The sequence below is a fragment of the Apodemus sylvaticus genome, chromosome 6 (assembly GCF_947179515.1).
Source record: "Apodemus sylvaticus chromosome 6, mApoSyl1.1, whole genome shotgun sequence".
Taxonomy (NCBI): Eukaryota; Metazoa; Chordata; class Mammalia; order Rodentia; family Muridae; genus Apodemus; species Apodemus sylvaticus.
This window is the reverse complement of record NC_067477.1, coordinates 87566394-87594172: the sequence shown is the minus strand read 5'-3', so window position 1 is coordinate 87594172 and position 27779 is coordinate 87566394. Positions and strand designations below refer to the sequence as shown.

At 43.1% G+C, this 27779-nt stretch overlaps 1 protein-coding gene across 1 annotated transcript in view; it reads left to right on the top strand.

Annotated features, from left to right (window-relative positions):
- The window catches only part of Ankmy2 (ankyrin repeat and MYND domain containing 2), a 45021-nt gene extending 20712 nt beyond the window's left edge, over positions 1–24309 (top strand). The window contains exons 5-10 of the mRNA XM_052185928.1: positions 8785–8945; positions 13100–13314; positions 14281–14416; positions 20584–20712; positions 21857–21986; positions 23202–24309. Coding sequence (XP_052041888.1) covers positions 8785–8945; positions 13100–13314; positions 14281–14416; positions 20584–20712; positions 21857–21986; positions 23202–23383 — 953 coding nt within the window. The 3' untranslated portion in view covers positions 23384–24309. The remainder of the gene's footprint in view (positions 1–8784; positions 8946–13099; positions 13315–14280; positions 14417–20583; positions 20713–21856; positions 21987–23201) is intronic.
- The last annotated feature ends 3470 nt before the right edge of the window (positions 24310–27779 follow it).

Below are 27779 nucleotides of genomic sequence, written 5' to 3'. Positions count from 1 at the left end.
CTTTCCCACCCAGACCATGCTGTTTGTCCTCACATCATTACCAATACTAGAAAACACAAATTGTCCAAATACGGTTCTATTTTAATGAGGAGACTTGTGGGCCGGCATGGGGAGGCTCTGCCCGGTGCGGGTGCGAGGGTTCTGGCAGATGGGAAGGCACCACCGCTGCAGTCGCCACCACTGTCACTGCTACCGTCTTGGTTACCCACAGCTCAAGCTGCTCCCAGCCCAGACAGGTCCAAAGACCGCCAATCAGGGAGGATTGTGGCAGAGTGACGGTGTTCGGGAGAGAGGACCTCTTCCCAAGTGTTACAGCTCCCGTGACAAAACTCCCAGACGACAGAGTGACCGTCAAACAATACCCTTTTATTAAACTATAGGATTCAGGATAGGATTTATATACAATTTGGGGGTGCTATAGGGTTTGGCAGCAGGTACTTTTCATTGGTTTGGATTGAGAGCTTGGGGAAACCTTATTTACATGTGAGGAAAGCTTGGTGCTGTAATTACATGACTGACAGCCACACGTCTCCCAGTGGGGTGTTGGGGGGCTGCATCTGCGGCAGGGGCCGTGGTCCAGTGGACGGTGGTCCAGGGGGCGGTGACAAAACTCCTCCCATCCGATGCAGGTAGAAGCTCCGCCCACAAGGTCGTAGGTGGAAGCCACCCCCTACCAGGTCTCAGAGGTTCAAAGTCTTTACCTGAAACCAGGCTGCTTGGGCACAGATGACCTCCCGACAGAGACATTCTTTTGGTCAGTACATGCTGTGGTAGTTTGAATGAGAATGGCTTCCACAGACTAGTATATTTGAATGCTTGGTTTCCGGTTGGACTGTTGGGAAGAGTGGGCTTGACTGACGTGTGGGTATATTGGTGGAGGTGTGTCCGTGGGAGTGGGCTGTGGCATTTCCAAAGCCCGCAACAGGCCCAGAATCACTCTATGCCTTCTGCCTGAGTATCAGGGTGTAAAGCATTGAGCTGTTTCTCTTAGCACCATGCCTGCCTGCCTGCCTGCCTGCCTGCCTGCCTCAACATTCCTGTCATACTAATAATGGGCCAAGCCTCTGGAACTATAAGCAAGCTCCCAATTAAACGCGCTCTTTTATAAGAGCGCCTTGGTCATCGTGTCTCTTCACGTCAGAACACTTAACTAGAACATATGCAGTACTGACTTGTTTTATGTCAACATGACGCAAGTAATAGCCATCTGAAGGAGGGAATCTCAACGGAGAAAATGCCTCTGGAAGATCAGGCTGTAGGGAAGCCTGTAGAGCAGTTTCCTAATTAGTGATTGATGTTGGGCCACCTAGCCCATTGGGGGTTGAAGGGGCTACCCCGGGCTGGCGGTCCTGAGTCCTAAGAAAGCACGCTGAACAAGCCAGATGGAGTGACCTAGTAAGCAGCACTCCTCCATGGCCTCTGCGTCAGCTCCTGCCTTCAGGTTCCTGCCCTGATGGCGTTTTTCCACACCTGCTTTCAATGAACTACTGTATGGAACTATGAGTGAAATATACCCTTTACTCCCAAGTTGGCTTTGGTGACACTGCTTTATCAAGGCCGTAGAAAACCTAACTAAGGCATATGAATGTGTGATTTTGTGTACCTATATAAAATCTAGAAACCCCAAATTAGTGAAAATATACAGTATTTGCTTTTATGAGACTGGCTCAGTTAGCTTCATGTGATTATCTCCAATCATATCATTTTCCCCATTTTGAAATAGCAGTAATGTTTCCCCTGCATTTAAAGGTAGTTAGACTCACATCACAGATGGAAAAGTACAGCACATCCCTTGTCGGATGAAGTTATGCTTTCCATACAATTGACCTTTACTTTTTTTCCTCTTATTGAAAAGTTGTTTTTTTTTCATGTCCTGATTATCCTTCCCCCTTCCTTTGCTCCCCCAGTTTTCCCCCTCCCCCTCCCATCCAGATGTACCCCTTTATTGTCTCTCATTAGAAAACACATGGTCAGGCATGTGTTACAAAACTGATCAGTCAGTCCTGTCTAGCTGGTGTCTGTATTGTAAGAATTCCCACTCTTATATTCTGCCACTTCTAGTTCATTGTGGAGGAAAAAGAGGAATATTACATTTTACATTTTTTTTTTATTAATCTCCTGGATCACAATGGCTTTCAGGATAAGCCAGTTTGTTTGTGTGGTTTCTGGAGACTTAATTTCAGCTCCCTGTACAAGCACTTTTATCTACTGAGCCATCTCCTGAGTCCTCTTATTTTTGTTGTTGTTGTTTGTTTGTTTGTTTTGTTTTGCTTTTGTCAATAACTTAGGTTTTTTTTTCTTTTTAATCTTTTCTTTTTCTCCTCCTTTCTTCCCTTTTTTCTTCCTTCTTTCCTTTTTTTTTTTGTTTTGTTTTTTGTTTTGTTTTGTTTTGTTTTAGGCAGGGTCTCCTATCATTTAAAATCAATTTATGGCTATGGATGGACTTGTAACTTTCATCCTCCTGCCTCCATTTCCCTGTTGCTGGGACTACAGACAGGTACTCCTGTATTTCATTTAAATGATATGACTTATAAACATAGAATTATTTCTAATTCCAAGTGATTACCTCTTTTTGTTAGGTATTTACTGTATGCATCCATTCCATTCCTCTCCTCTCTCGTCGTAACTCATTTTACTTGGTGGTGATGGTGATCGTGGTGGTGGTGCTGTGTGTGTTTGTGTGTAATTTGTGTGTGCATCTTGGGTGAAAGTTATACTCACTCATGCTTTGCTCTTCCATGCTTAAGGTACTGCTTGCCCATTTAATAATCCCCAGCAGGATGAGGTCCTCATAGCTTATTCTTCTCCTTTCTGTATTTGGCTTGTCACCCGTCTAGGTCTTTGCTCTCAGCCTCCTGCACCACTGTACCTGTAGCTCCTTCTGAACCTTACTGGATGAGTCTGTCCTGGTCTTTTGTCCCCATTCTAGAAGGCCCATGCAGGTCACGACTTTCAACAGTCCCCTTGACGTCATGGTTTCTTGGGTACTCCTCAGGTTCACTGTCTGAGTGCACCTCTCTGTCCCCCCCCTCTCTTTTTGCCTCATGTGTGTGTGTGTGTGTGTGTGTGTGTGTTTGTTTTCATTTAGGATTTCATTGCCAGACCTTCTGAGGTGAGTTACGTGGATTTTATATCTTTTGGAACCCACCACAGCTGAATGAGTATTCTGGGATGTACTTTTTTCTTCACTTGTTCCTTGATGTTTATATCGTGGTTCTTTTCTCTCCCTTCATTTGAGAGTTATGCCACAGCTTTCTAAATTCTCCTTTTTAGACATTAGAATTCAGTTTAGTTTCCCTTCTAAACTTTTCCTTTTGGATTCTAAAGAAGTTTGACCTTCAGTTCATCCGTGCAGTGTAAAGATTTACTCAGACATTCCCATGGGTCTTTGTTATTGAGAAGATCTTCATCTCCTCATTATAGTAAAATGCTGGACTCGAACTTTGCATTTCCGAGGACTACAGTACAGCCTGGTGGCAAAGCCTGGCAAAGCGCCCGCTCTACAGTAGCAACAGGAGAGCAAACAGCTGCTTGATATATGGTGCCAACCAGGAAGCAGACAGCAGATTGGCATAGACGCATGCTAGAACCCCCAAGGCTCACCCCGAGTTACCCTCTGTCCCAAAGCTTCCACAGCCTCCCAGACAGTGCCCCAGCTTAGAACCAAGTGTGAAACACACGAGCTGGTGGGAGATGATTTAGCTTGAATGCCCCCTTCCATAGCATGCACTTTTTTTTAAAAAAATTAATAATAGTTTCTAGTGGTATCTAATCAGAACATTTAAAGAGTTCAAACCTTTTTTGTAATAATTTTATATGGAATTTAAAATTATCAAGTAAAGTTAAACTTACAAAAATAAACTTTAAATGTATGCCATTCTAATCAATGGTGTGGCAAATGGATTAGGTTAGACTTGTCCTCTGACCATGTCATTGTTAGGTCTCAGATATTTGATGGATGGTCATGTATGGTGGCTAGCTACCCTTCTGACTGTCTTGTTAGGAGCTGGCTGTAGTAGTTATTGTTCATCTTCCACTGACAAAATAGCTGACCAAAACAATTTCTGAAAGGAGGGGAGAGTTGATTTGGGTTCATGATTGAGGAAATACAGTTCATCATGGTGGGGAAGTCATGGGGTAGGAGGGTGAGGCTGGTCACACTGTCTACAGCCGGAAAAGCAATGGATTCTGGGACTCAGCATCTTGTTGTCAGTGGTCTTTTTTGTTTGTTTATTTTTTTTTATTTACTCTAGGACTGCAGTTCATGGGATCGTTCCAGTCACATCAAAATATTGGGTCCTCAGTCTTTACTTACACCTCTGGAAACACCCCCACACACTCACCAACAGGTGTCTACTAGGTGATTCTAAACCAGTCATGTTAAAGTAGAACTTAACATTTCAGGGACTCCTCGAAATCATTCCCTTTTTCTGGTCATTTATGTCCCAGTCTTGACATACTTGGTTTCCTACTTTTGTTGAGATATTTGAACACTGTTTTAGGCTTACAAACCTCGGTTTTGTGGAGTCTCGGTTTCGGTTACACATAAAGAATCAGTGTAGTTGGTCTCCCTCAGCCTTTCCCTTTCCTCGTCTGCCTCTGCCACTTCACACAGAGGCACCTGTATTGATTTTGATGCTGTGGTGTTTATAACTTGCTTGCATTAGGAGATTTGCTCAGATGAATGCTGGTTTTTTTTTTTTTTTCCTGGAAGATTCTGGAAGCAGACGCCATTTACTAAACATAGCACTTTGGCTAATTTCAGATTCTTACTATGTGGTTGATTTCTCCAGATGTAAATAGAAATTTCTAGTAGGCAGAAAGAAGACATCAAGGAGAAGGGATGAAGGAGAAGAGATAGGACTCTGCCCCTCATTTCCCCCCAACAGAAAGGCATTGATGATTTGGCATTTAATAGTAGGATGAACACAGAATAATACTGTTGTCAGTACTGAACTATCTTTTCAAATCAGGGATATTTACTTCTATTACTTACGTTTATATCTGTTCTTTTGCTTTTCACTCTGGGTTTTTATTCTTTCTGGTGTTAGATTTCCAGGGTATTGTGAGCTTTCTCATCTCTCTGATTATAATTTCTCTCTGAGTGGTTTTACTGCTCTGAAGCATTTCATCCAGTTAATCTGTTTCAAACCACATGGTCATTTCATTGGATGCTGAAAAAGCATTTGACAAAATTCAGCATCCCTTCATGCTTAAAGTCTTGGAGAGAACAGGAATTCAAGGCCCATACCTAAACATAGTAAAAGCAATATACAGCAAACCGGTAGCCAGCATCAAACTAAATGGAGAGAAACTTGAAGCAATCCCACTGAAATCAGGGACCAGACAAGGCTGCCCCCTTTCTCCTTATCTTTTCAATATTGTACTTGAGGTACTAGCTCGGGCAATTCGACAACATAAGGAGGTCAAAGGGATACAAATTGGAAAGGAAGAAGTCAAACTATCATTATTTGCAGACGACATGATCGTCTACCTAAGTGACCCAAAGAACTCCACTAGAGAGCTCCTACAGCTGATAAACAACTTCAGCAAAGTGGCAGGTTATAAAGTCAACTCAAGCAAATCAGTGGCCTTCCTATACTCAAAGGATAAGCAGGCTGAGAAAGAAATTAGGGAAATGACCCCCTTCACAATAGCCACAAACAGTATAAAGTATCTTGGGGTGACTCTTACCAAACATGTGAAAGATCTGTATGACAAGAACTTCAAGACTCTGAAGAAGGAAATGGAAGAAGACCTCAAAAAATGGGAAAACCTCCCATGCTCATGGATCGGCAGAATCAATATAGTTAAAATGGCCATTTTGCCTAAAGCACTATACAGATTCAATGCAATACCCATCAAAATCCCAACTCAATTCTTCACAGAGCTAGAAAGAGCAATTATCAAATTCATCTGGAACAACAAAAAACCCAGGATAGCTAAAACTATTCTCAGCAACAAAAGGAAATCTGGGGGAATCAGTATCCCTGACCTCAAGCAATACTACAGAGCAATAGTGTTAAAAACTGCATGGTATTGGTACAGTGACAGACAGGAGGATCAATGGAACAGGATTGAAGATCCAGAAATGAACCCACACACCTATGGCCACTTGATCCTCGACAAAGAGGCTGAAAACATCCAATGGAAAAAAGATAGCCTTTTCAACAAATGGTGCTGGTTCAACTGGAGGTCAGCATGCAGAAGAATGCGAATTGATCCATCCTTGTCTCCTTGTACTAAGCTCAAATCCAAATGGATCAAGGACCTCCACATAAAGCCAGACACTCTGAAGCTAATAGAAAAAAAACTGGGGAAGACCCTTGAGGACATCGGTACAGGGAGAAAGTTTCTGAACAGAACACCAATAGCGTATGCTCTAAGAGCAAGAATTGACAAATGGGACCTCATAAAATTACAAAGTTTCTGTAAGGCAAAGGACACCATCAAGAGGACAAATCGGCAACCAACAAATTGGGAAAAGATCTTCACCAATCCTACATCAGATAGAGGGCTAATATCCAATATATATAAAGAACTCAAGAAGTTAGACTCCAGAAAACCAAACAACCCTATTAAAAAATGGGGTACAGAGTTAAACAAAGAATTCTCACCTGAAGAACTTCGGATGGCGGAGAAGCATCTTAAAAAATGCTCAACTTCATTAGTCATTAGGGAAATGCAAATCAAAACAACCCTAAGATTTCATCTTACACCAGTCAGAATGGCTAAGATTAAAAATTCAGGAGACAGCAGGTGTTGGAGAGGGTGTGGAGAAAGAGGAACACTCCTCCACTGCTGGTGGGGTTGCAAATTGGTACAACCACTCTGGAAATCAGTCTGGCGGTTCCTCCGAAAACTGGGCACCTTACTTCCAGAAGATCCTGCTATACCACTCCTGGGCATATACCCAGAAGACTCCCCACCATGTAATAAGGATACATGTTCTACTATGTTCATAGCAGCCCTATTTGTAATTGCCAGATGCTGGAAAGAACCCAGGTATCCCTCAACAGAAGAGTGGATGCAAAAAATGTGGGATATCTACACAATGGAGTACTATTCAGCCATTAGAAACAATGAATTCATGAAATTCTTAGGCAAATGGATGGAGCTAGAGAATATCATACTAAGTGAGGTAACCCAGACTCAAAAGGTGAATCATGGTATGCACTCACTAATAAGTGGATATTAACCTAGAAAACTGGAATACCCAAAACATAATCCACACATCAAATGAGGTACAAGAAGAAAGGAGGAGTGGCCCCTGGTTCTGGAAAGACTCAGTGAAACAGTATTCAGCAAAACCAGAACGGGGAAGTGGGAAGGGGTGGGTGGGAGGACAGGGGAAGAGAAGGGGGCTTGCGGGACTTTCGGGGAGTGGGGGGGCTAGAAAAGGGGAAATCATTTGAAATGTAAATAAATTATATCGAATAATAAAAAAAAAAAGATTATTCAAAGAGAAAAAAAAAATTTAGTTCACACAAGCAAGTGGGATTCTGTCTTTGAATTTGTTGATTAATTTTGAAAAGTTTAGCTTTCCTGTCCTTCTCAAAAGCCTTTGGAGACTCTTCCGGAGCCAGCTTAGGTGGTTGTTTGAGGCCTGTGATTGGGGTGGAAGCTAGGTTAGTGTCAGTGCTGGTGGGACGCCAGAAGCTGGCTTGTAGAGACACTGCACGGTCGCAGAACTTTGCTTGGCATCTCCTAGGCAGCCAGGTAAAGCCTCTGGGATTGTGGGGCCAGAGGAACAAAGGGCTGAAGTCTCTGGGGCTGTGGCCCAAGGTCTAGAGCTACCTAGGCCCAAGTCATTCTCCTCAGTTTCTCACGAATGCTGAGTGAATGCTTCATGCCAGCCCAGGTGTTGGGGTCAGATTGCCAATAGTACAGTTCCATTGCAAGTCACTTGTCCACAGGCACTTCCAGGACCTTGTATACATGGGCATGAGCCAGGCAGGCAAACCAGGGTAGACTACTATCTCCAGGACTGGCTGCCTCTCATCCCTTCGCCGTGGTCGACAGGCAGAGAGGGAAAAGGGTGTCTTCTAGAGACCTTGGGAGAACCAGTTTCTGGAATGTTCTCTGCCCATTCTATCTGTTTGCCCACTGTAGCGACTGGGCTCTCGAGAAGTAGTGGAAAGGGAGCTGTGGATGGAGACAACAGGAATAGTGTCAGGCAGGCCACCTCTTTCCTAGGAATACTGTTGTAGTGGAACTCTATTTGATCTGAGAACGGGCTCAAGGATGTGCTTTAGGAACTCATGAGGGGAGACAGTGTTGATTCTGAGCTGTGGGGTGGGGTCAATGGTTCCAAGCTCATTTCACAAAGAGACCAAGCTTCTCTCCAATTCCATGGGAGGTGGGGTGTTACCTGATAATATTAGTGACTATAACAAAGATGCTTTGCATAGACTATATTTAAGTTATATAAATGCACCTGAATATCATTGGGTGAAACATGAGTGTCATTGTTGTCAGGGTGGAAGAAGAAATATTTGAATTATAGTCAATTTTTATAAAAAATAATTTTAGGGTTTTTTAAAGTTAGGTACTTTTTTTTGGTAGTCTACAGAATTCTCAAATTTACAATGGGTCCTCTCTTTGAATGTTATCTCTCTACTTTTGGGTGCTCTTGAAAAATTTTGCCTCTTTCTCTACTCTTTTCCTGAAGAATACAAACACGGCTGCATGTTTACTCCAAAAGCAAATAGTCCTGTTGTAAAAACAACCCAGATTCCTGTATTTAATGATGAAATAACAACTTTTCTGTTTTTCTATTTAAAGGTCAGCATGACTGCGTGGCTATCATCAACAATTTCTTCCCTCGAGAGAGACTGGATTATTACACTAAACCCCAGGGACTGGATAAAGAGCCAAAACTGCCTCCAAAGTTGGCAGGCCCACTGCACAAAATCATCACCACAACGAATCTCCACCCTGTGAAGGTAGCGTGGTGTCTGTCATATCTGCTCTTCAGATCAGTGTTACTTCAGTGTCTCCTGTGGGGTGGTAATTGTCTCAGGCTGAGTTCTCTAACTGAAGTGTTTGCAGTGAGCTCCTGTGACTGCTTGAGTCATTGCAGGAGTGTGCTCTGTGAACTGCCAGGGGAAGCAGGCCAGAGGGCCCGGGAGAGAAGGTTTAGCTTTGCTTATCCTAGGCATTACCACAGACAGCCTGGCTCCAGCCATGAGAAAGCAGAAAACTTTTAGTGTCCTTCAGCCTGTCACTGGCCTGGGCTTGTCCCCAGAGGGAAAGAACAACATCCTAGAGAGAGGAAATGGGTGGTTCCCTTGAATGAGGGAAATTCTCTGGAGGAAACTGGGCTGTGCCCTTAGTGCTTGCTAAGTAGGATAGACCTGGTAATATGAATCTAGGTGGCACGCTGTCTTCTAGGACAGTAGTCTTTATCCTTGTGGGGATACTCAGAAGTGTCCCATTCTGTTAAACATGTGAGCATGTTTTCAGTGTCTGTGAATACGTGACACCTTGAATAACGCTGTTAGTGGGAGCTCGGGCTTCAGAGCTCAGGTTGTTCAATGTGAGCTTTAAGACCCACTCTGAGCTCTTTTTCCTGATGTCATCTTCATTTTCTTTTTGGTCTTGTTTGGGTGGGTGAGTGGTTGGTTGGTTGGTTGGTTTAGTTTTGGTTTATTATTTTAAGACAAGGTTTCTCTGTGTAGCTTTGGCTGTTCTGGAACTCTGTAGATAAGACTGGCCTCAGAGTCTAGGAGCTCTGCTGGCCTCTGGCTGGAACCAGAGGTGTGCACCAGCCAGGGCGGGTTTGTTTTGTTTTTAACAGCAAACACTACCTAAGAAATGTGAAGAAGATGAACTTAGAGTTTACCCCTCTGTTCTCTCCTGGGTAGCTCAGCAGTTCTTGAGAACTCCTAGGAGTGTCAGAAGCTCCCATTCAGCAGGCTTTCACGCAGGAACCAGTAGGACTGGGAGATGAGGCTTACTGCAGAGAAGGTCCGAGGTTCCCTCCTTTCCCACTGACTTGCATACCTATTTCCTTTCAACCCTACTGGCTTCCACACTGGGTTTTTTTGCCTTCAGATTGCAGAGAGGTTCTGGAACCGCTCCTAGCATTTGCATCACACCCACTGTTTCTGCCCTATTTTTAGTTATCTTTACAGATACATACGTTATGAGTAAATTATTCTATGTGCTTACGCATGCAGGCAATGTAAAGGCGTATGATCAGAGGTGTGATCTGCATGACTGGGTCTTTAGAGAGACTGTTGGAACTGTGGTCCTTTCTGGAGACCCGTCCTTGCTCTGCGTAAGAGAGGGCGGCCCGGAAATAGAGGAAAGGCACCTGAAGCTCTGCCTTTCATCTATACTTTGGATACAAAAGCAGCCGCACTGCTTTGTTGTGGTGGCCTACTTCACTTCTTTACCAGTCTGCAAGCTGTCACACGTCTTCGGAGGGTTATAAAGAGGAGCAGAAACCCCCAGCTAAGGTCGATCATCTTTTAAAAAGAAGCAGGGAACTTCTCCCCAGGCACAGCTCACCTTCTCGATGCTTTTGTGCCTAAAATGGATGCCTTTGCATCGCATCTAGGTTACGTGGCTGCTATAGCGATGCATTTGTTTTCAAAAGGGACTTGGGGAGTTGTGCAGATGCCAGATGATAATGGCTATCTAAGAGAAAAATGAAATCTCAGGCAAAATCACAATAGTCTCGAGAAGGGCCTCCAAGGGAAGAGCAGGCCAGTTCAGGTGGCAGTAGAGTCTTTAAAGTCCAGGAGTGACGATTTACCACTTAAAAAAATAGTAAACAGAGGGAAAATAATTATAATGCTACTGCAGGGGCATCGTCTTTGCTAGCTGCCCTAGGAGAAATAAGATTCATGTTGATTTTATGCTAAAAGGAGCACACATACATCCCTTGGTAATGCACAGGGAAGGTTTCCTTTATCCTCCTTTTATAATGCTGCAGATATGAAGAGAGCTAGTGGGAATAGTCCTTTGTGAAAAGCATAGGAATATTTCAATAATTCCCTATTTATTGATTAGTCCTCATAAATCTTTCTTCTGATTTGTAGAACAAAGCCTAGCACCTCAAATTTCTTTAAGATATTAATATTGGCTTTGTTTTACATTTTTGAAAAAGATTTATTTATTGTTATATGTAAGTACACTGTATCTGTCTTCAGACACACCAGAAAAGGGCATCAGATCTCATTACGGATGGTTGTGAGCCACCATGTAGTTGCTGGGATTTGCCCTCAGGACCTTCAAAAGAGCAGTCAGTGCTCTTAACCACTGAGCCATTTCTCCAGCCCCCTTTGTTTTAGATTTTTATGAAGAATTTTGCTTGTAAGTTTGAGTCTATATCCTTATGATCGAGATCATATATAAAATATTTGAAAAGTTTTAAGTGATCATAATTAGTGATCCCATAAACATACTAATGGGTCCTCTATATCACAAATTAATTTTTCTACAAATTGTTTTTTTTTAATATTTATTTACTTATTTTATGTTATGTTTGGGTACCTGAGGGCTTGGAGTTTACTGCTTATATACAAAGCCCTTGGAAGAGACAATAGATCCCAGAACTGGAGTTCCAGGTGGTTGTGAGCTGCCGAGCCTGCATATATGTAGCTACCTGGTACCTGAGGAAGCAAGAAGGGGCATCCGAGCCCCTGAAACTGGAATTTTGGCTGATTTGGAGCAGCCATATGGATGCTGGATCCTCTGGAAGGGCAGCCATTGCTCTTAACCACTGAGCTGTCCATCTCTCCAGCTCCCACTGATTAATATTTTTACATTTGTTTTAGTAGGGAGGATAATCAGCAAATTTACTAGTAAGGATTCAGTTTTAGTTACTTCCTGAAGTCTGGTAATTTCTTATAAAGTGTCGTATCTTAAGAAAATATTTGGTTATATATAAAAAAATTTAGTAGTGTCAAAGGTAATTTTTCATTGACCTTGAAGCTCTGCGAGATTTCCAGGAAGGCTGGGTCTGGGTATTGTGTCAGCTCACAGATGATTTCTCTTCGTGTCTGAAGAGAATGCAGTTTACAAAGTCTCCTCCCTGACTGCAGTTGTCTCTGGCACGGGGGTTGAGTTGAAAGCACACAGGTTAGTGAGGTCTGTCTCCTGCCCGCCGCCCTCTGCCTGCAGACTAACTTCAAGTAATATACCCCATAGTAAAGCTCATAAAAGCACTCCTTAGTAAAGTTGAGCTTAATTAGTACGTAAATAGGAAACATAGGACTCATAATTTGTGAGATTGGTAACATTCTACTAGTCTCCCTTTCAAAGCTGTTAATGGTTTTCATTTTAGCATAATTGCATTATTGGGGATAGCTGGGCTAATCTTAAGGAAAATTTTCACAAAGAATTTCACAAAGAACCAGAGTTAACTGGAAGGTAGAGGCCCATATTGATTCTAGACTTCTTTCTGTAGAAGTCTGGTTTTCTTAAAATTGATGAGAATCTGAGGACTAGGGATCTAATTCAATAACTGAATGCTTGATTTGCATTCAGGAAGCCCATGGTTCACTTTCTAGCACCTATAAACATAGTACACATCTGTTATCCCGCCCTTGGGCTGTGGGGGCAGGAGGATCAGGAATTCAGAGTCATCCTTACACATAGCAAGTTCAAGGCCAGTCTGGGATACATGAAACCTGTCTCAGAAAACCAAAAGGCAAAGAAGGAAGAAGAGGAAGTAGGGACAACTGTAGTTTTCCTAGTTATGGGATTATTGAGTTTAGTAATGTTAACTAAAAGTCGTTGATTGCTCAGTGATATTGTCCTGTGTGTAATGGATAGCTGTGCAGGTATACTATGTTAGCATTCATAAAAGTGCTTGCTGGGGTGGCAGTGCACTATGCTCTGGGAGGCATGCTGGCACCTCAGTATGGGAAGATGACAGACTATGTTTTAACTTTAATATCAAGAGATTCCCTAATGCCATGTTAGCTTTATAACATAGAGCAGTGTAAATTGCCTTCTGACTTGAGTTGGGTGGTGCCCATGATTCTAAGAAAAACCTGGACAGTCTGGATTCTGGCTGCACCATCTGCCTTTCAGAGAGGTCTTTTGTGGGATCTCAGTGTTTGTTTGGTGTCCTTTCTCCTTCTAGATCGTGATGATGGTGAAAGAGAACCCTCTGCTGGCAGACGCGGCTGCTCTTGGCAAATGCTACAGGGTGATGGATTTGATCTGTGAGAAGTGCATGAAGCAGAGAGACATGAACGAAGTCTTGGCTATGAAAATGCACTACCTCAGCTGCATCTTCCAGAAATGCATTACCTTCTTCACAGAAGGAGAGAGTAAGCTGGATGCCCTGATCAAAAGGTACAGCTTCTGCCCTGGCATGTAGAAATACACTCAAGATGCCTGCTTATCCAAAGCTGCATGGCACAGTGCAAGAATTAACACTTTAGCAGCATCAGTCACTGTCCGGAGTCACGTTTAGTCTTCCAGAACAAGGGTTACACTCTGATGGAGTTTTAGTCATTTCCGTTGTTTTTAATGATTTACTCTTAAGGAATCCAACGAATCTATTTAAAGACAGTCAGTGACATGCCTAAGATCACACAGCTAAAAGACGGTCCATACTTAAGTATAAGTGATGAACTTAAGTATATTGTGAAGTAGGCTGCCGTACGGGCACTTCCTGTGCTGTTACCACACCTGGTAGAGCTGTCTGTGACCTTTGCCTTCAGCTGGGTTCCTACTGGTACTTCCTGTGTTGTTACCACAGGAACAGAGCTGACAGAACTGTGCGTGACCTTTGCCCACTGACCTGACTGCAGGCATCTGACTGATATGAAACTTGACTGAGGAAGAGGAACTGAGTCATGGGTGTGTGGCTCTCTGAGAGCTTCCAGTCTTCCTACAAACAGCTGATTAGGTCACCAGTAGCTAGCTGGCCAGAGGACAGAGCACTTGGGTTGAGGACAGCACTGAGGGTTTGTGCTAATCAGAACCTGGAAACAAAACAAATTATATGGTCTGAATAACAATTTAGATTGAGTCTGTCCTTGAGATTTGAGGAGATACTGACAATTTTTTTTTCTAGACAGGGTTTTCTTGTGTAACCCTGGCTGTCCTGGAACTCACTCTGTAGACCAGGCTGGCCTCAGAACTCAGAAATCCGCCTGCCTCTGCCTCCCAAGTGCTGGGTTTAAAGGCGTGTGCCACCACCGCCTGGAGGATACTGACAATTTTAACAGGAAACTATTAACAACTTTTGGGTCTTCCAAGGACGGAATTGCTTTAATGTCTCAACTTGAACTGTTTTAAAAAAATGTCTTTCAGCTTGTTGAAAGGCCGAGCATCTGATGGCTTCCCAGTGTATCAGGAAAAGATCATCAGAGAAAGCATCAGGAAGTTTCCGTACTGTGAAGCTACACTCCTGCAGCAGCTGGTGCGAAGCATCGCTCCAGTTGAAATTGTAAGACCCCTCTTCGCTCTGTTAGATGTCCAGTAAGATCAGACCACCACACGCTGTGTCCCTAAGGACAAGTTCTCCTTATGGTCCACTCTTACGGCTTCAGGAAATTTTTACAAACAGAACTGGAAACAAGTTAGTTTGACAGTATTTCTCTCCATAGGAAAGTTTGTTAGTTATAAAGTTTGTTAGTTATAAAGATTTGTAAATATCTTTGTGAATGCTATGCTGGTTGGATGCCTGTCTATTGAAGGATGGCGACATACGTGTGTGCATTGGTGGAAGAATTACTAGTGGAAATTTCCAGAGGAGATGGAAGCGTAGAGTGGTCATCCAGGATACCAGGGTAGGGGCAATGGGTCACAACTGGACCAGCCAACAGCAGGCTGGATGTGATTCCTAGTAACAATCTCAAAGTGTCCCTGCTTCTTCTATGCAACATTAATGCCTCTAATTAGGAATGTTCCATACTTTAAAAAAAAATCCCTATAGCCTAGTTGTAAGATGTAAATTTTATTGTTGCTTTAAATCACTTGCTACCTCTTTGTCACATGTTTAAGTGCTGTTTTATGAGACACCATATGCTTTCCTCATTTTGAATGGTTTTCTGTTTACCTTAGCCACACTGATTCATACTTTTATAAGTCTTTCAACCAATCCTGTATAAACCTTTCACCGGATGTAGTCCCCACAACATAGCTTCCTCTGCCCTTCTGGCAATTTGGTTCCCTTCCCTTCTCTGTCCCTACTTGAGGCTGTGTTGTCACCCTCAGTGTGGAAAATCAAGACAGAAATGAGGGCCAGGTCTTCCCCCAGCACAGCGCTTCTGCTCCTTTCACATAGAAGCCCTTCGTTTGTAAATACGGTTGGCTATTTGTCATTTAAGCTTTCAGAAGATTAGGTAGCAAATCATGAGGATGGATTATGATGGATGTACCAGGCCTGGCCAACAGAGTTAAAACAGTAAGATTTTACATAATCACATACACTCAAATAACCAAAGCTAGGGGACCAGGATTGGCACAGTGGCTCAGGAATGGGCAGGGGGATGGGGTGGCTGTCCTCACATTCACCCATGTTTTTGTCCCATACTTTTTACCTGTACAGACTCACATACACATAGAGGGCAGAACACAGCTCTAGGGAGTTGCTTTCTTGCTCCAGCACTGGATTCGAGGACTGAACTCAGGTCTTCAGGCTTGCACAGAGCTTTGAAGTGAACAAATGTCATTTGTGTGCACAGACTTCCTGGAGGACAAATGCTCATCTCAGGCAGGCAGATGGAGCAAAGGTTCTATCCTGACGGGACAATGCTGTCTCTACAATCACCACATAAATCTGTATCACACAGCCACCCTGAGCTGTGCATGTGTCCAGTGGAATAAAGGTTTTGACTTATTTACATACTGGTGCTGCCAACTAATTACTCTTTGCTGGTGAGAAGTTTGCAGGGTTTTGCCAGAGAAGTGACTAGCACTGGCACAAGCCTGAACCTGAGTTCAGTATTTGAATCCACAGTTGGGAGCGGAAAAAGTAACTCCCAGAGTTGTGTTCTGTCCTTTACTCATAGGCCAGGGCACACATGTGCCAATGAATCTTTGCGCATACACACACATGCAAATATACACATTAAAATCCCGCCTCCATGCCAGAAGACAACATCAGATCCCATTAGAGATGGTTATGAGCCACCGTGTGGTTGCTGGGAATTGAACTCAGGACCTCTGGAAGAGCAGGCAGTGTCTTTAACTGCTTAGCCATCTCTCCAGCCCTAAACTTACTTTTTTAAAGGTTCAGCTCTCTGTTTATGAGGCTAGCAAGAAGACTCAGCAGTAAAGGCACTTCCCATTCGGCCTGACAGCTTGATTTTGATCAAGACGCACAAGGATAGCTAAGGTAAAATTTAACTTCTAACTTCTAGGAAACTGGTTCATATGTGCTATGCATGAAGGTGGGGACAACCCAGTTGTGTGTGTTCTGTAAAAGACAGAACTGATTCACTATTTGTCCTATGGCTTCTAGCTATGCAACCTTGGCACACCCCCACATGATACTAATCTATTTTTAAGAATTTATTTTTAAGAGTCAGGACAAGTCAGCATTTCATCTTTGTTCCACAGAAAGTGTAATTAATTAGTAATTCATTGTGGCTTATGCCTGTTCTGAACCCTGGGACCCCCTGCATAGGTTTTGGTTCCCATTATGAGTGTGGGACTCTGGCTTCTACTTAACAGAGCTCAACAGGAAGTGGCTTTGGCTTTCTTTAGAGAGTCTCAGTTGAGCACTGTAGCAGGTTATGTGGCAGAGAACTTACTTTGTTCTTATAGAGCATAACGCTTAATGTTTTTCCTGGCAATTTACATTGTCAGGAAAGGTTGATAATAAAATTGAGATAGTATTCAGTAGAATTTGGAAAGATGTCTCTTTCAAACATTTTTGTCCTTTAAGAGTTATATGTGCTAAGTTGGACCTGATAGCTGCTTGAAGTTTTGGTTACTTGAGTGATTTAAGATGGGAGAGTCACAAGTTCAAGGCCTGCCTGGGCCTTTAACTGTGCAGTGGATTCCAAGCAAGATAGCTTCATAGGATCTTGTCTCAAAAGTGAAAAGAATACAGAGAATGTAACTCCATGTCTGAGCACTATCTAGCTTACACAAAGCTTTAGTGTAGTGCCCTGGGCAAAAGCAAGTTCTCTAAAAAAAACCTTTAAGAAAATGTATGGTTGGGTTTCCCAAATAGCAACCATGTATGTTTTCTGTGATTCTGTACCGGTTTTACATCTCTAAATGGACACTGACCCATTACTATAACATGAGGGGCACAGGCTGGTGACCTTGACAGTCAGTGTTGCTTATGCCTGTTCTGAACCCTGGGACCCCCTGCATAGGTTTTGGTTCCCTTTATTAGTGTGGGACTCTGGCTTCTCCCCAACAGAACTTAACAGGAAGTGGTTTTGGCTCTCTTTAGAGAGTCTCAGTTGAGCACTGTAGCAGTTTATATGGCAGAGAACTTACCTTGTCTATCCATTAGCAACTCATGTTTTAACTTCAAGGAAAAACCTTGTAACTGCAGGTTATTTTGACCTGTGCTCCAGTTCTCGAAATAACAACTCTGAGACTTAATTTTATGTGACTAAATGCCTAGGCTATTAGTTTGCACTTGTTCCCCAAGTTAGCTTCTAACTTAATTAACCCATCTATTCTATTCTATGAGCCATGTGCCTGGTTACCTCTTAGTTGCATGTATCTGTCTCCTCAGAGTTCAGGGTGATTCTCCTTCCACACCTGACTCTCTCCCAGAGTTCCTCTTTCCAAATAGGAATTCCCACCTCCTAGTTCCTGCTTCTGCTCATTGGCCAGTGAGCTTTTTATTGACAGGTGATGCTTCCAGACTAGCTTTTATCTGCAATGCATGAAGGTACTGATGAGCCAGTGATGTGAAAGAACTGTCTAAGAAACAGGCAGAGGTAGGGTTTATTGGACACATGGCATATAGCCACAATGAACTAGAACACAGAGAAGAGCTGTCTACTAGAGATATTCTGGGGCTATTAATATGAGGTGTTCTGTGTGGATAGGTAAGCAGTGGTTCTATATCATAATACCTTGGTAGTTTAAGTCTTATAGGATGTGAGGCTCATTCCAGGATGGTCAAACAGACACGTATTATTTAACTGAGGTACAAATATGGTGAGTTGTTCTTGGGAGTGGCTATCTGTGCAGTGTAGCATGGGTTGTTAGGGGTTAAACTCCTGAGGGTGTGTGATCATTAAAGAGCTTAAGTCATGTGGCATTGCTGTCAGCATCTTCATTCATGCCCACAGGTAGATTGACCATTGCCCATCCGTGTTAAGTTTAACTCTTTCTAGTCCTACTCTAGGTAGCAGCAGCCTTACTCTGAGCCTTGCCTGCTTTGAGCTCTGCTTTGAACGAGAACCTTCTCTTTGGCTCAGCACAGCTACTTCCCTCAAAGCACCACCCACAGTCTCTGGCCTTGTGATATGCCCTGAATAAAAGCATCCCGCTTGTCTCTAGTCTGGTTAGCAAAGTAGATGACAAGATTTGCTTATCAAGAAAGTTCTTGTCACTCAACAGTGGCAAGAAGGGGTCTCTGTGGTCTACTATGGTGAGATTGTTGTTGTTGTTTCTGAAGCAGTCAATCACAGATACAGTCATACTCTTAGCAAAAGGTCCTGCATTTGGTCCTTAGATACAGCTGGACGAGTGTGAGTGTGCTGAGTGGCTCTCACAAAACTCCTGACTTCATGATGAACCTGTCTCAGGTAAAATATGTGTGTGTGTGTGTGTGTGTGTGTGTGTGTTTGAACATGAAAATGTCACGGTTGTGATAGCCATTGAATGTACCATGCTTTAATCTGTTGGTGGCGCCAGAACTACTTTCTGATACAGGATTCTATTTCTTCATATCTTAACCTTTGTGTGCCACCAGAACCAGCAAGACTCTACTTGTGAAAGAAAAGAATTACATAGACTTATAAAAATTTAGTACAATATTAACCCAAGTATTTCTCACTTTCAGTCCATCTTGGTCTTACCTGGGACATTAATAATAATGCATTTCCCTGGACCACACACATAGAAATTCTGATTTAGAAAGTATGGATTAGGCAGATGGACCTCTATTTTTAACAAGCATGCTACATGTCAGTATTTGAAGGTAATGGCCATGCACCTTCATTCCTGATGAAATATGAAATTAACTTAGGCTCATTTTGCCTAGTTTTTCCTTCTTTATTACCTCATTTATTTCGAAGGATAATTCTTAGCCCTCCCACACAGAAAGTTACCGGTATTCAAGAACTTGATAATTTGAAAAGTAACTTTTAAAAATGCTTCTTGATTCTTCTGAATATTTTCTTAGAGTATCTTCAGTATGCAGGACAGTATGGAATCTCAGGTAACATTTGTTCAAGATACATTATGACAATAAAAACATAGTTCTTACATGGAAAATCTAGCACAGTGACCAAGTATCAGGTAATAGGATCAGTTAAAGTGGCCACTTAGTTTTGCTTGACTTTGAAAGGCTTTAATGCCTTTGCTTCAGGCAGATAAATACTTACCTTTATAATTTTCTCCATCAAAAATTTTCATAAACTTTTCACAACTGTTCTTTTACTAGTCCCATAACAAAAAATTTCAGTTACATGTATGCTTATTAAAGAGGGTAAAGTATAAAGTCATTAAAATGCTTTAAAAGATGAGATAGAAATTAGTGAAAGCTCTCTATTTTGTGGACTATCAGTATTGACTCGATAGGGTATCATTATTAACTTGATGGGTTTCGATATTAACTTGATGGGGTCTAAAATAATTAGATTATTAATATCTCTGTTAGCTTCCAAATAAATGAGATTCAGACCGCTTTATTTAGTTAGCTTTTGTCCAATTACTGGGATATTACCCCTGATCTATACCTTTATTCGCTGGACTGTTAATTCTCAGCTGTGCTCCCCAAATACGTGCTATTTGAGGCTATCTTGCCCAGGTTACTTCTGCTTCAGAAGTTTTTCATGGCAGGACATTCACTCAGAAATGTGTTCCTGGTCCATCACGTGTAATGGAAACCTGCCATCTTCTTTCTCTTGCCAACCCCTCTCTCTCTGCCCCTACCTGTGACCGCTATAGCCACTTTATTTTAACCAAAATTTTAAATTTGAGAGCAGAGTTTAGATAGCATCACATGATGCCCATGAAGATCCGCTACTGGGGACAACCATATCTTGGGGGCCAGTATTTAGCATTTGAATATATAATAGTACCAGACCAACCCCTCTCCCCCAACAACGGGGTATCAATATTGACTTGATGTCAATTCTCAGCAAGAAGAAAAGAATCTACAAGCTCCATTCTATTTCTGAAGTTAGCATGACGCTCCTGGAGACTACTAGTTGGAAATGCTTATATTCTAGAATGAGGACACTTCTTTCATTTATAGTGATCCATGCCTTACTTGCTATATAATGTGTGTAGAAGAGAGTGTACTTGCGAGGCTGTCTTCATCATAGAGTGTGTGTTGTCTTGAACATCAGCAATGTCTTGCCCTTATTTCCAGTCAATACCTTTGTGATGGTGAAACTTGCCTCTGTGGTCTTCACCGGGATCCCAGTGGGTTTTTTGGTTTTTTTTCTCCTCTTCACATTGCTCCAGGGTTCTGATCCCACCGCATTCTCTGTACTTACCCAAGCCATCACAGGACAAGTGGGCTTTGTGGATGTTGAATTTTGTACCACCTGTGGAGAAAAAGGAGCGAGCAAAAGGTGCTCCGTTTGTAAAATGGTAAGAGTGGAATCCCTTTACCCTCGTTGATGTGTAGATAAGACTGCACCAAGCCGACAGCTGCATTCTAAAGCAACACAACTGCCACAGTTGGCGCTAGTTTTCTAGTCAATTCTAATAAATGAACGTATCATATTAATCTTAAACATCAGCTCAGAAAGAGAACTACTTGTGTGCTGTGGCTTCTGTGTTTACTACTGCACAGAAAGGAGAGAGAGAGAAAGAGAGAGAGAAGGAAAGGATGAAGAAGAGAAAATAGATCAGAGAGCAGTAGGGCGCAGGCTGGTGCTTAGAGGAAGACCCAGCCTGGGAGAGTTCACAACCATTTTTTGTTGGCTTCCCAGTCTTCTCCTCAACTCTTCCCTTTAAATTAGGGCCCTAAGAACGCCACTTTCTTCTTTCCTAGAGTTATCTTTGTAAAGTACATATTTGATTATGTTCTGCTCACATCCTGATCCTGCCACGTGTGTGTGTATCTGCTACACTCACTGAATCGCACGGGTGACATTAACCTGTTGATGTCAAGGGTAGAATTTGTTCAACTTATTGTGACACATCAGCGTCTGCCACCATCATGTGCTTTGACAGCTTTACCTGTTTAAATGACTTCCTTAGCCTGTTTCCTCGTGTGTGAGATAGAGCTCAAGATCTTAAAACTAACTTTTGCAGGTAGGAAAGCCCTGTAAAAGCAGGGTTTAAGTACATGACACACTTCCTGTGTGCGGCAGGCTTCAGGTGGGGCAGTTTGGCCGGTGCCCATGTTCCCAAGGCTATGGTAGAAGAACAGTGAGCAACAAGAAAGGCAAAAAATTCTTTTTGAGTTTTTCAGCTTTGTTTTCTCCTGAGATCACCCTCTTAACTCTCCCTCCTGAATGCTGGGATCACAAGTTCTTAATATGCCAGTTACCAAAAGTTTTTTGTATATTATTGCATATTACTAGTATTATTTTAGTCTAAGATTAAAATTACAAATCTGGACCAACACACAGCCACATTATAATCAACCACACCTCATACAACAGTTTTGTTTTGATTTTAAGTATGGGAAACAGCATTGTTGTAGGATAGCTCTTGGTTTGATGTTTGTCGGGAAATCATGGAATTCTAAATCTTAAAGTAAAATCAGAATTGTGATTGCCTTCAGGTAATATATTGTGACCAGACGTGCCAGAAAACACATTGGTTCACACACAAGAAGATGTGTAAGAGTCTGAAAGATGTGTATGAGAAGCAACAGGCTGAAGCTGCCAAGCAGAAGAGACAGGAGGAAAAGAGTACGTACCAATCCGCGGAGCCTGCGTACCAATCCGCGGAGGCTGAGTACCAATCCGCGGAGGCTGAGTACCAATCCGCGGAGGCTGAGTACCAATCCGCGGAGCCTGCGCCGCCCGCCTCCTTGCGTTGGAAAGGCAGGCTAGGTTACCCTGACGCTGCACACAGAGGAACTGAGTCGCCTTCAGAATAGACTCAGCTCTGGGATACTGCACAAAATGCAGTCGGCAGAGACATCCCTGGCAGTCAGACACACGTGACTCTGATCATGTGGCTTCCTCTACATTTGTCTGCCCTGGAGTGCTGGGAGTCTTTACAGGTCACTCATGGAGGGTTTTAAGGTCATTGAATAGGTCTTGAATGTTCGCCAATGGCAACCAGAAGCCTTTAAAGTTAGAAGTCTTTACATTTTTAGTTACAGTTCAATGTTATGAATGAAATTATAGTGTATTCATGATTATAGATCGAGTTGTAGATCCGATGCACACACTCAACTCTAAGCATGAGAACACTGCGTTGCACATTTTTCCTTCCTCTCATGATATTTAAGTGACTCTTTTCCTCTGAAGCTGTGACTTGTTTCCACAGTGATTCTCATCCACTAAGGACCTCCCAGCCCTGAGTCCTAAGCACAGAGGTTACATCCTGCTTTCTTGAAAGTGTGTCTAGCTGGAAAACATTGGCTATGTCCAACTGACTGTTTCGAGACACTCTCATTTCAACTGTGGGCTCTTGTATCATGAGTGCAATTGAATGCTATCTCAAAGTTGTTCTTAAAAAGAAACTTGTTACTAAGAGACTAGAGCAAGAGTCTTGCTGTTTGGTTTTCTTTGCTTTGGCTCCAACATTTTTATCCTGTGTTGAAGATGGAATATGGGTAGGCTTTTACTTCTGATACTTCAGTGAAAAACAGGTAACTAAACATAGGCCTGAAGGATATCAGATCAGTGTAAAGAAAAACTCTTTAAATGCAGATTTTTCTCAGCCCCAAACAATTCTGATGTAGATTTCTGGACCTAGAGCCAGAGGCTTGAATTCTATGTAGGTACAGACTGCTACTGTTGTATTGAAGCTTGGAGGACGTATCCAACCCCTCTTCTTGATGATTATAATAAAAATAATAATTTGCCTCATAATGACTGAATCATACAGTGAACACTGTCCGACCTGGCTGGCACACGGTAGCCACAAATACTTTCACTTTTTCTTTTTATTAGGTGGAAGGCCTGATGTCAATTCTAACCACGCTAGTGAAGATCAACCAGAAGCTGAAGTGGGCATCTCTCAAGAAAATTCCACTCCTGGCGATTCTGCGGAAGGGGAGAAGGAAGCTGGCCATGACGCTGGACTGGCCAGTGCACAGGACGCTCCGACAGGGCCACAGCTGTCCGAGGAGTAAAGGCGGTTGACAATGGCCGGCACGGGCGGTCTTCATCCTGGCCGATAGCTACAGAACTGACGTGAATGTACCTTCCTTTGCTCTGACACTGCATGGCACAGTGGCAGGATTGCACATCCCTAGAATAGAGGCTTTCAAGCAACGCTGCCTCCCACGCCTTGATTTCCTGTTGGTTTCTGTTCTATAATTGAACAGGCATTTCTGTGGAAATTTTTTTTCTTTTTTCAAAATACACAAAAGCAAGTCCATTCCTTTGCTGGCTCCCCAGTGATTGTATACAAAGGAAAAGAAATCACCTTAAAGAAGAAATCTGGGTTCTAGGGAACAAAGAGAAGAATAGGGAAGATGTGAAAGAAAAGCATGTTTAGGAAAGAAAGAATTGTGGGCACAGAGATGGGCAGTCAGAGAAACAAAACTCACCTGTGAATGTTGTCCTCAAGTTGGACGTACAAAGCTGTGATGAAGAAAGCTCTGTGTTCCTAAAGCTTTACCATAGTTCAGCCTCCTGTAGTTTAAATAGGAATTTCAAGAGCACTTTGAACCCCATGTTCCTTGCAGCAATACGCTACATGATTTGAACAATCAGAAAGGTTGGATCCAACCCTGGGTAGTCACTGTACACATTTCCTACTGTAGAGCCGCCACCACCCCCACCCCCACCCATCCTCCCCTAGCCCCCCTCCGCCCCCTCCATCCCCTGCACCATACTCTACCCAGAAGGCCAACTTTTATCTTCCCATCAGCTTTTCCTGTCCCTCCTCCTATCCAGAAACTATGATTTCTAGCTGTCGTTTCGAGAATGTCCCAGTCTGTGTCTTCAGTGTGCGTGGCATGTAAACAAAACCGGAGTGTCCTATCTGAAGAAGGTGCTGTCTTTCCGTTCCCTCTGTTGGCTTTAAAATAAATCTACCTACATACTCAGTTCATCCTTGTTGCATAATTCTTGTTGAGAGGCTGGATATCAAAGAAGGCAGCGAATACCGGGGCTGACACACACAGAGGAATGAAGAGTATATAATCTGCAAAATAACTCCAATTCTTCCTTCTCTCAGCTGCTCGGGTCCCCGAGTCCTGGTTCACTCTAATCCTCCTCGGCCATCTTTCTCCCAGCCCCAGCACATGTATCTCCCCTCACATCCTATACACATCCTACCATTCAGTGATGACCCCATGTGAGTAAAGTGTTAAAAAGCTAACTAAGGTATTACACTTGTCTGCTGTAAAATGCTTCTCTTGTGAAATCCATCAACGTGCTGCAACTGCAGGGACAAACACTTCCCTTTAGCTTGTGAGTGAGCCTTCCAGACCCCTCTGAATGTCACCACACTCCTCTCCCTGCGTTTTAACCGTTTTTAATGTATACTTACATCATTTTCCTCAGCCCTGCCTCACGAGCTCTCGCCCACACTCTGCTAGGCTCTCACGGCCTGCCTATGAACGCTGGAGTGCATGCATTGGCCCGTGGTAAGTTCTCTGGGCTTTTGGGAGTTTTTTTTTTTTTTTTTCTTCATGTGTCCCAAAATTAAGGGCTGAAGAGCCCTGCTATATCAAAAAACTCAAGAGTACCTACGCCCACTCTCGAAAGTCCCAACAAAAGCCTGACATTCTTTAGCCCACACTGCTATAAACCCAAGATGGCAAGGTCCACTCAGATCTGAATTTGCAGCCACACTCCACATTTTGAGCTCATTAGCACCCCCCCCACACACACACACACACACATACACAGTGGCATGAGTAATTGCTTATATGTTATAGCTATATATTGCTGGGTGCAGTTTTTCAGGGAAACCCTAATAAATCAGGTTCTCTTGGCCAGTTTGGGCTTATAAATGACCCACTCCAAGCAACATAAACCACAAATATTTTTTCCAAAGACTTGTCGAGTCTAGAAATCCAAAATCAGCCCTGGTTTGATTTTAGTCTTCATAAGACTCTTCATTCTGACAAGGCCCATCTTGTTCTATCATTGCGTGGAGGAGACTGCAAAATAGCCCAGGGGGAAGACTAACCCCACTTAGGAGGCCTTTACTTTTGTGACCCAATTTACTCAAAACACTTCCAACCCTAAATGCCATCACCTTGGATTGAATTTTACGACCTGACTTTAGGAAATTGGGGGATACACCAAACCTTGTCCCTAAGAGGCACCAACCACCCCATGAGCTGTGAGTCACAGCTACACAAGTAGTAGGATAGCGGCACCCAATGTTATGATCCTCTTCCTAACCCTTGAGACTCTTAATTGTTAGTTTTCCTAAGAGGAGTCTGAAACCTCGGGAAACAAATAGCCTTAGGCTAGACCTGCAGATGCATGGCCCAGGTTTTAGCCTGAGCTGTCTTTTATACCAGGGCAAGCTGTTTATATACTAGGATCTTGGTTCTTACTCACGTGACCTCTCAACTGATCCTGAGATGAAAGCTGACCAAAGTTAGCTTTAATGGGTCTTCATTGTTTAAAACAAAATGTATAATCAAAAAGTCTTATTAAGGAGATATTCCTCTGTTATTAGTAGAATGCTATCCAGTTGAGGAGTCATACCTTCTATTTTGTGTTTAAATCAATGATCTTTAAAGCAGTATTTTCCAGCCACAGCAAGTCAGCTGCCTATTTTTAAAACACAGTATAGAAGAATGTACTTTATGAAAATTTTTCTTTTATTGAAAATGTATTTTTATAGTGTATCCTGCTGGTAGCTTTTTTTTTATACAATATATCCTAAATACAGTTTCCCCTCCTAGTTCCTCCCACTTCCCCTCCCAAATCCACCAGCTTTCTGTCTCTTATTAGAAACCAATAGGCCTCTAGGGATAATAATAAAATATAATGAGTTAAAACAAATACATTGGAACAGGACAGAACAATGAAAAGAGCTCAGGAAACAGAGATGCAGGGACTCACTCATTTGTAGTCAGGAATCCCATAAAAACACAAAGCAGAAGTCATGATATATGCACAAAGATTTGTGGGGTAAAAAAAGAGAAAAAAGTCTTTTAAAAAGACAAAACTGGCCGGGCGGTGGTGGCACACGCCTTTTAATCCCAGCACTTGGGAGGCAGAGGCAAGTGGATTTCGGAGGTTGAGGCCAGCCTGGTGTACAGAGTGAGTTCCAGGACCGCCAGGGCTACACAGAGAAACCCTGTCTCAAGTCCCCTGCCCCCCAAAAAAAGAGTAGTTTGCTTCCTCAGTGAGACTCCATTAGAGACAAATTTGCATTTGCAAATGAGTGGAAAAGCTTTCGAGTTAGGGATGGAGGCTGTTGTTCATTCCCTTCAGCTCTAGGACTGCATCTGATAGACTACTGCAGACCCTGTGCACACTGCCTTATTTTCATTGCATTGTTGGTCACATGGGAATCCTAAACCATTCGGGCTGTCTGTGGCTCTCCACAAACGGATGGAAAGACACTGTTGCTGAAGTCAACACCTACACAATACAATAAACAGAGACTGGTGCCTACCGAAAGCCTTCATGTCCATTGGCTAGGGTTCTTCCTACCAGAAAGTATTCTACGTGTTTTCAAAGAAGAAACAAAAACAACAGCCCAGCTAACAACAATTTGGTCTACAGGGGTGTCCTGCCTGCAAGGTATGCTGGCAATGGTGGCACGAATCTTGTGGGAGTAATGAACCAATATTTGATTTGACTTAAGGTTCATTCCAGAATGTTGTGATTATAAAAAGGTAAGGGGAATAAGAATGTGTCCTATGAGGGTGCGATGAGGTGTGGAGGAAGGGGGTATCTCAGGGGGCCCATGCCAGCCACCCCTTCCCCGAGGGACCAGCCACAGGTAGTATAGAATAGAGTTTATTCAGGGCATGGGGAGGGGAGTTAAGAGGGTAGTAGAGGCAGAGAGGGAGAGAGTAGAGAAGTAGAGGCCAGCCATGACCACGTGGAGAGGGAAGGGAAGGGAAGGGGAAGAGAAGAGCCCAAGAGAGCAAGAGAGAAGCAAGGAGGAAACAAGAGTAAGAAAGAAAGGAGGGGGCAAGCAGCCCCTTTTATAGTGAGCCAGGCCCACCAGGCTATTGCCAGGTAACTGTGGGGAGGGGCATCCCTGGCTGTTGCCAGGTAACTGTGGGGAGGGGCATACCTGGCTATTGCCAGGTAACTGTGGGGAGGGGCATACCTGGCTATTGCCAGGTAACTGTGGGGTGGAGCTTAGACAGAATGCTAACACAGAAGACGGAACACATGCACAGCACTGCTTAGATGACTAGGGTGAAACGGAATACTACTCTTTCTACTAAAGGAACTTAGCAATAAAATGACTCCTAATGCCATTCAGCTATACTCATAGAGCAGTGCCTTGCTCAGTCATCATCAGAGAAATTTCCTCTTGCAGCAGATGAGAACAAATATAGAAACCCACAGCCGATGTGCAGAGAGCGAGAGACC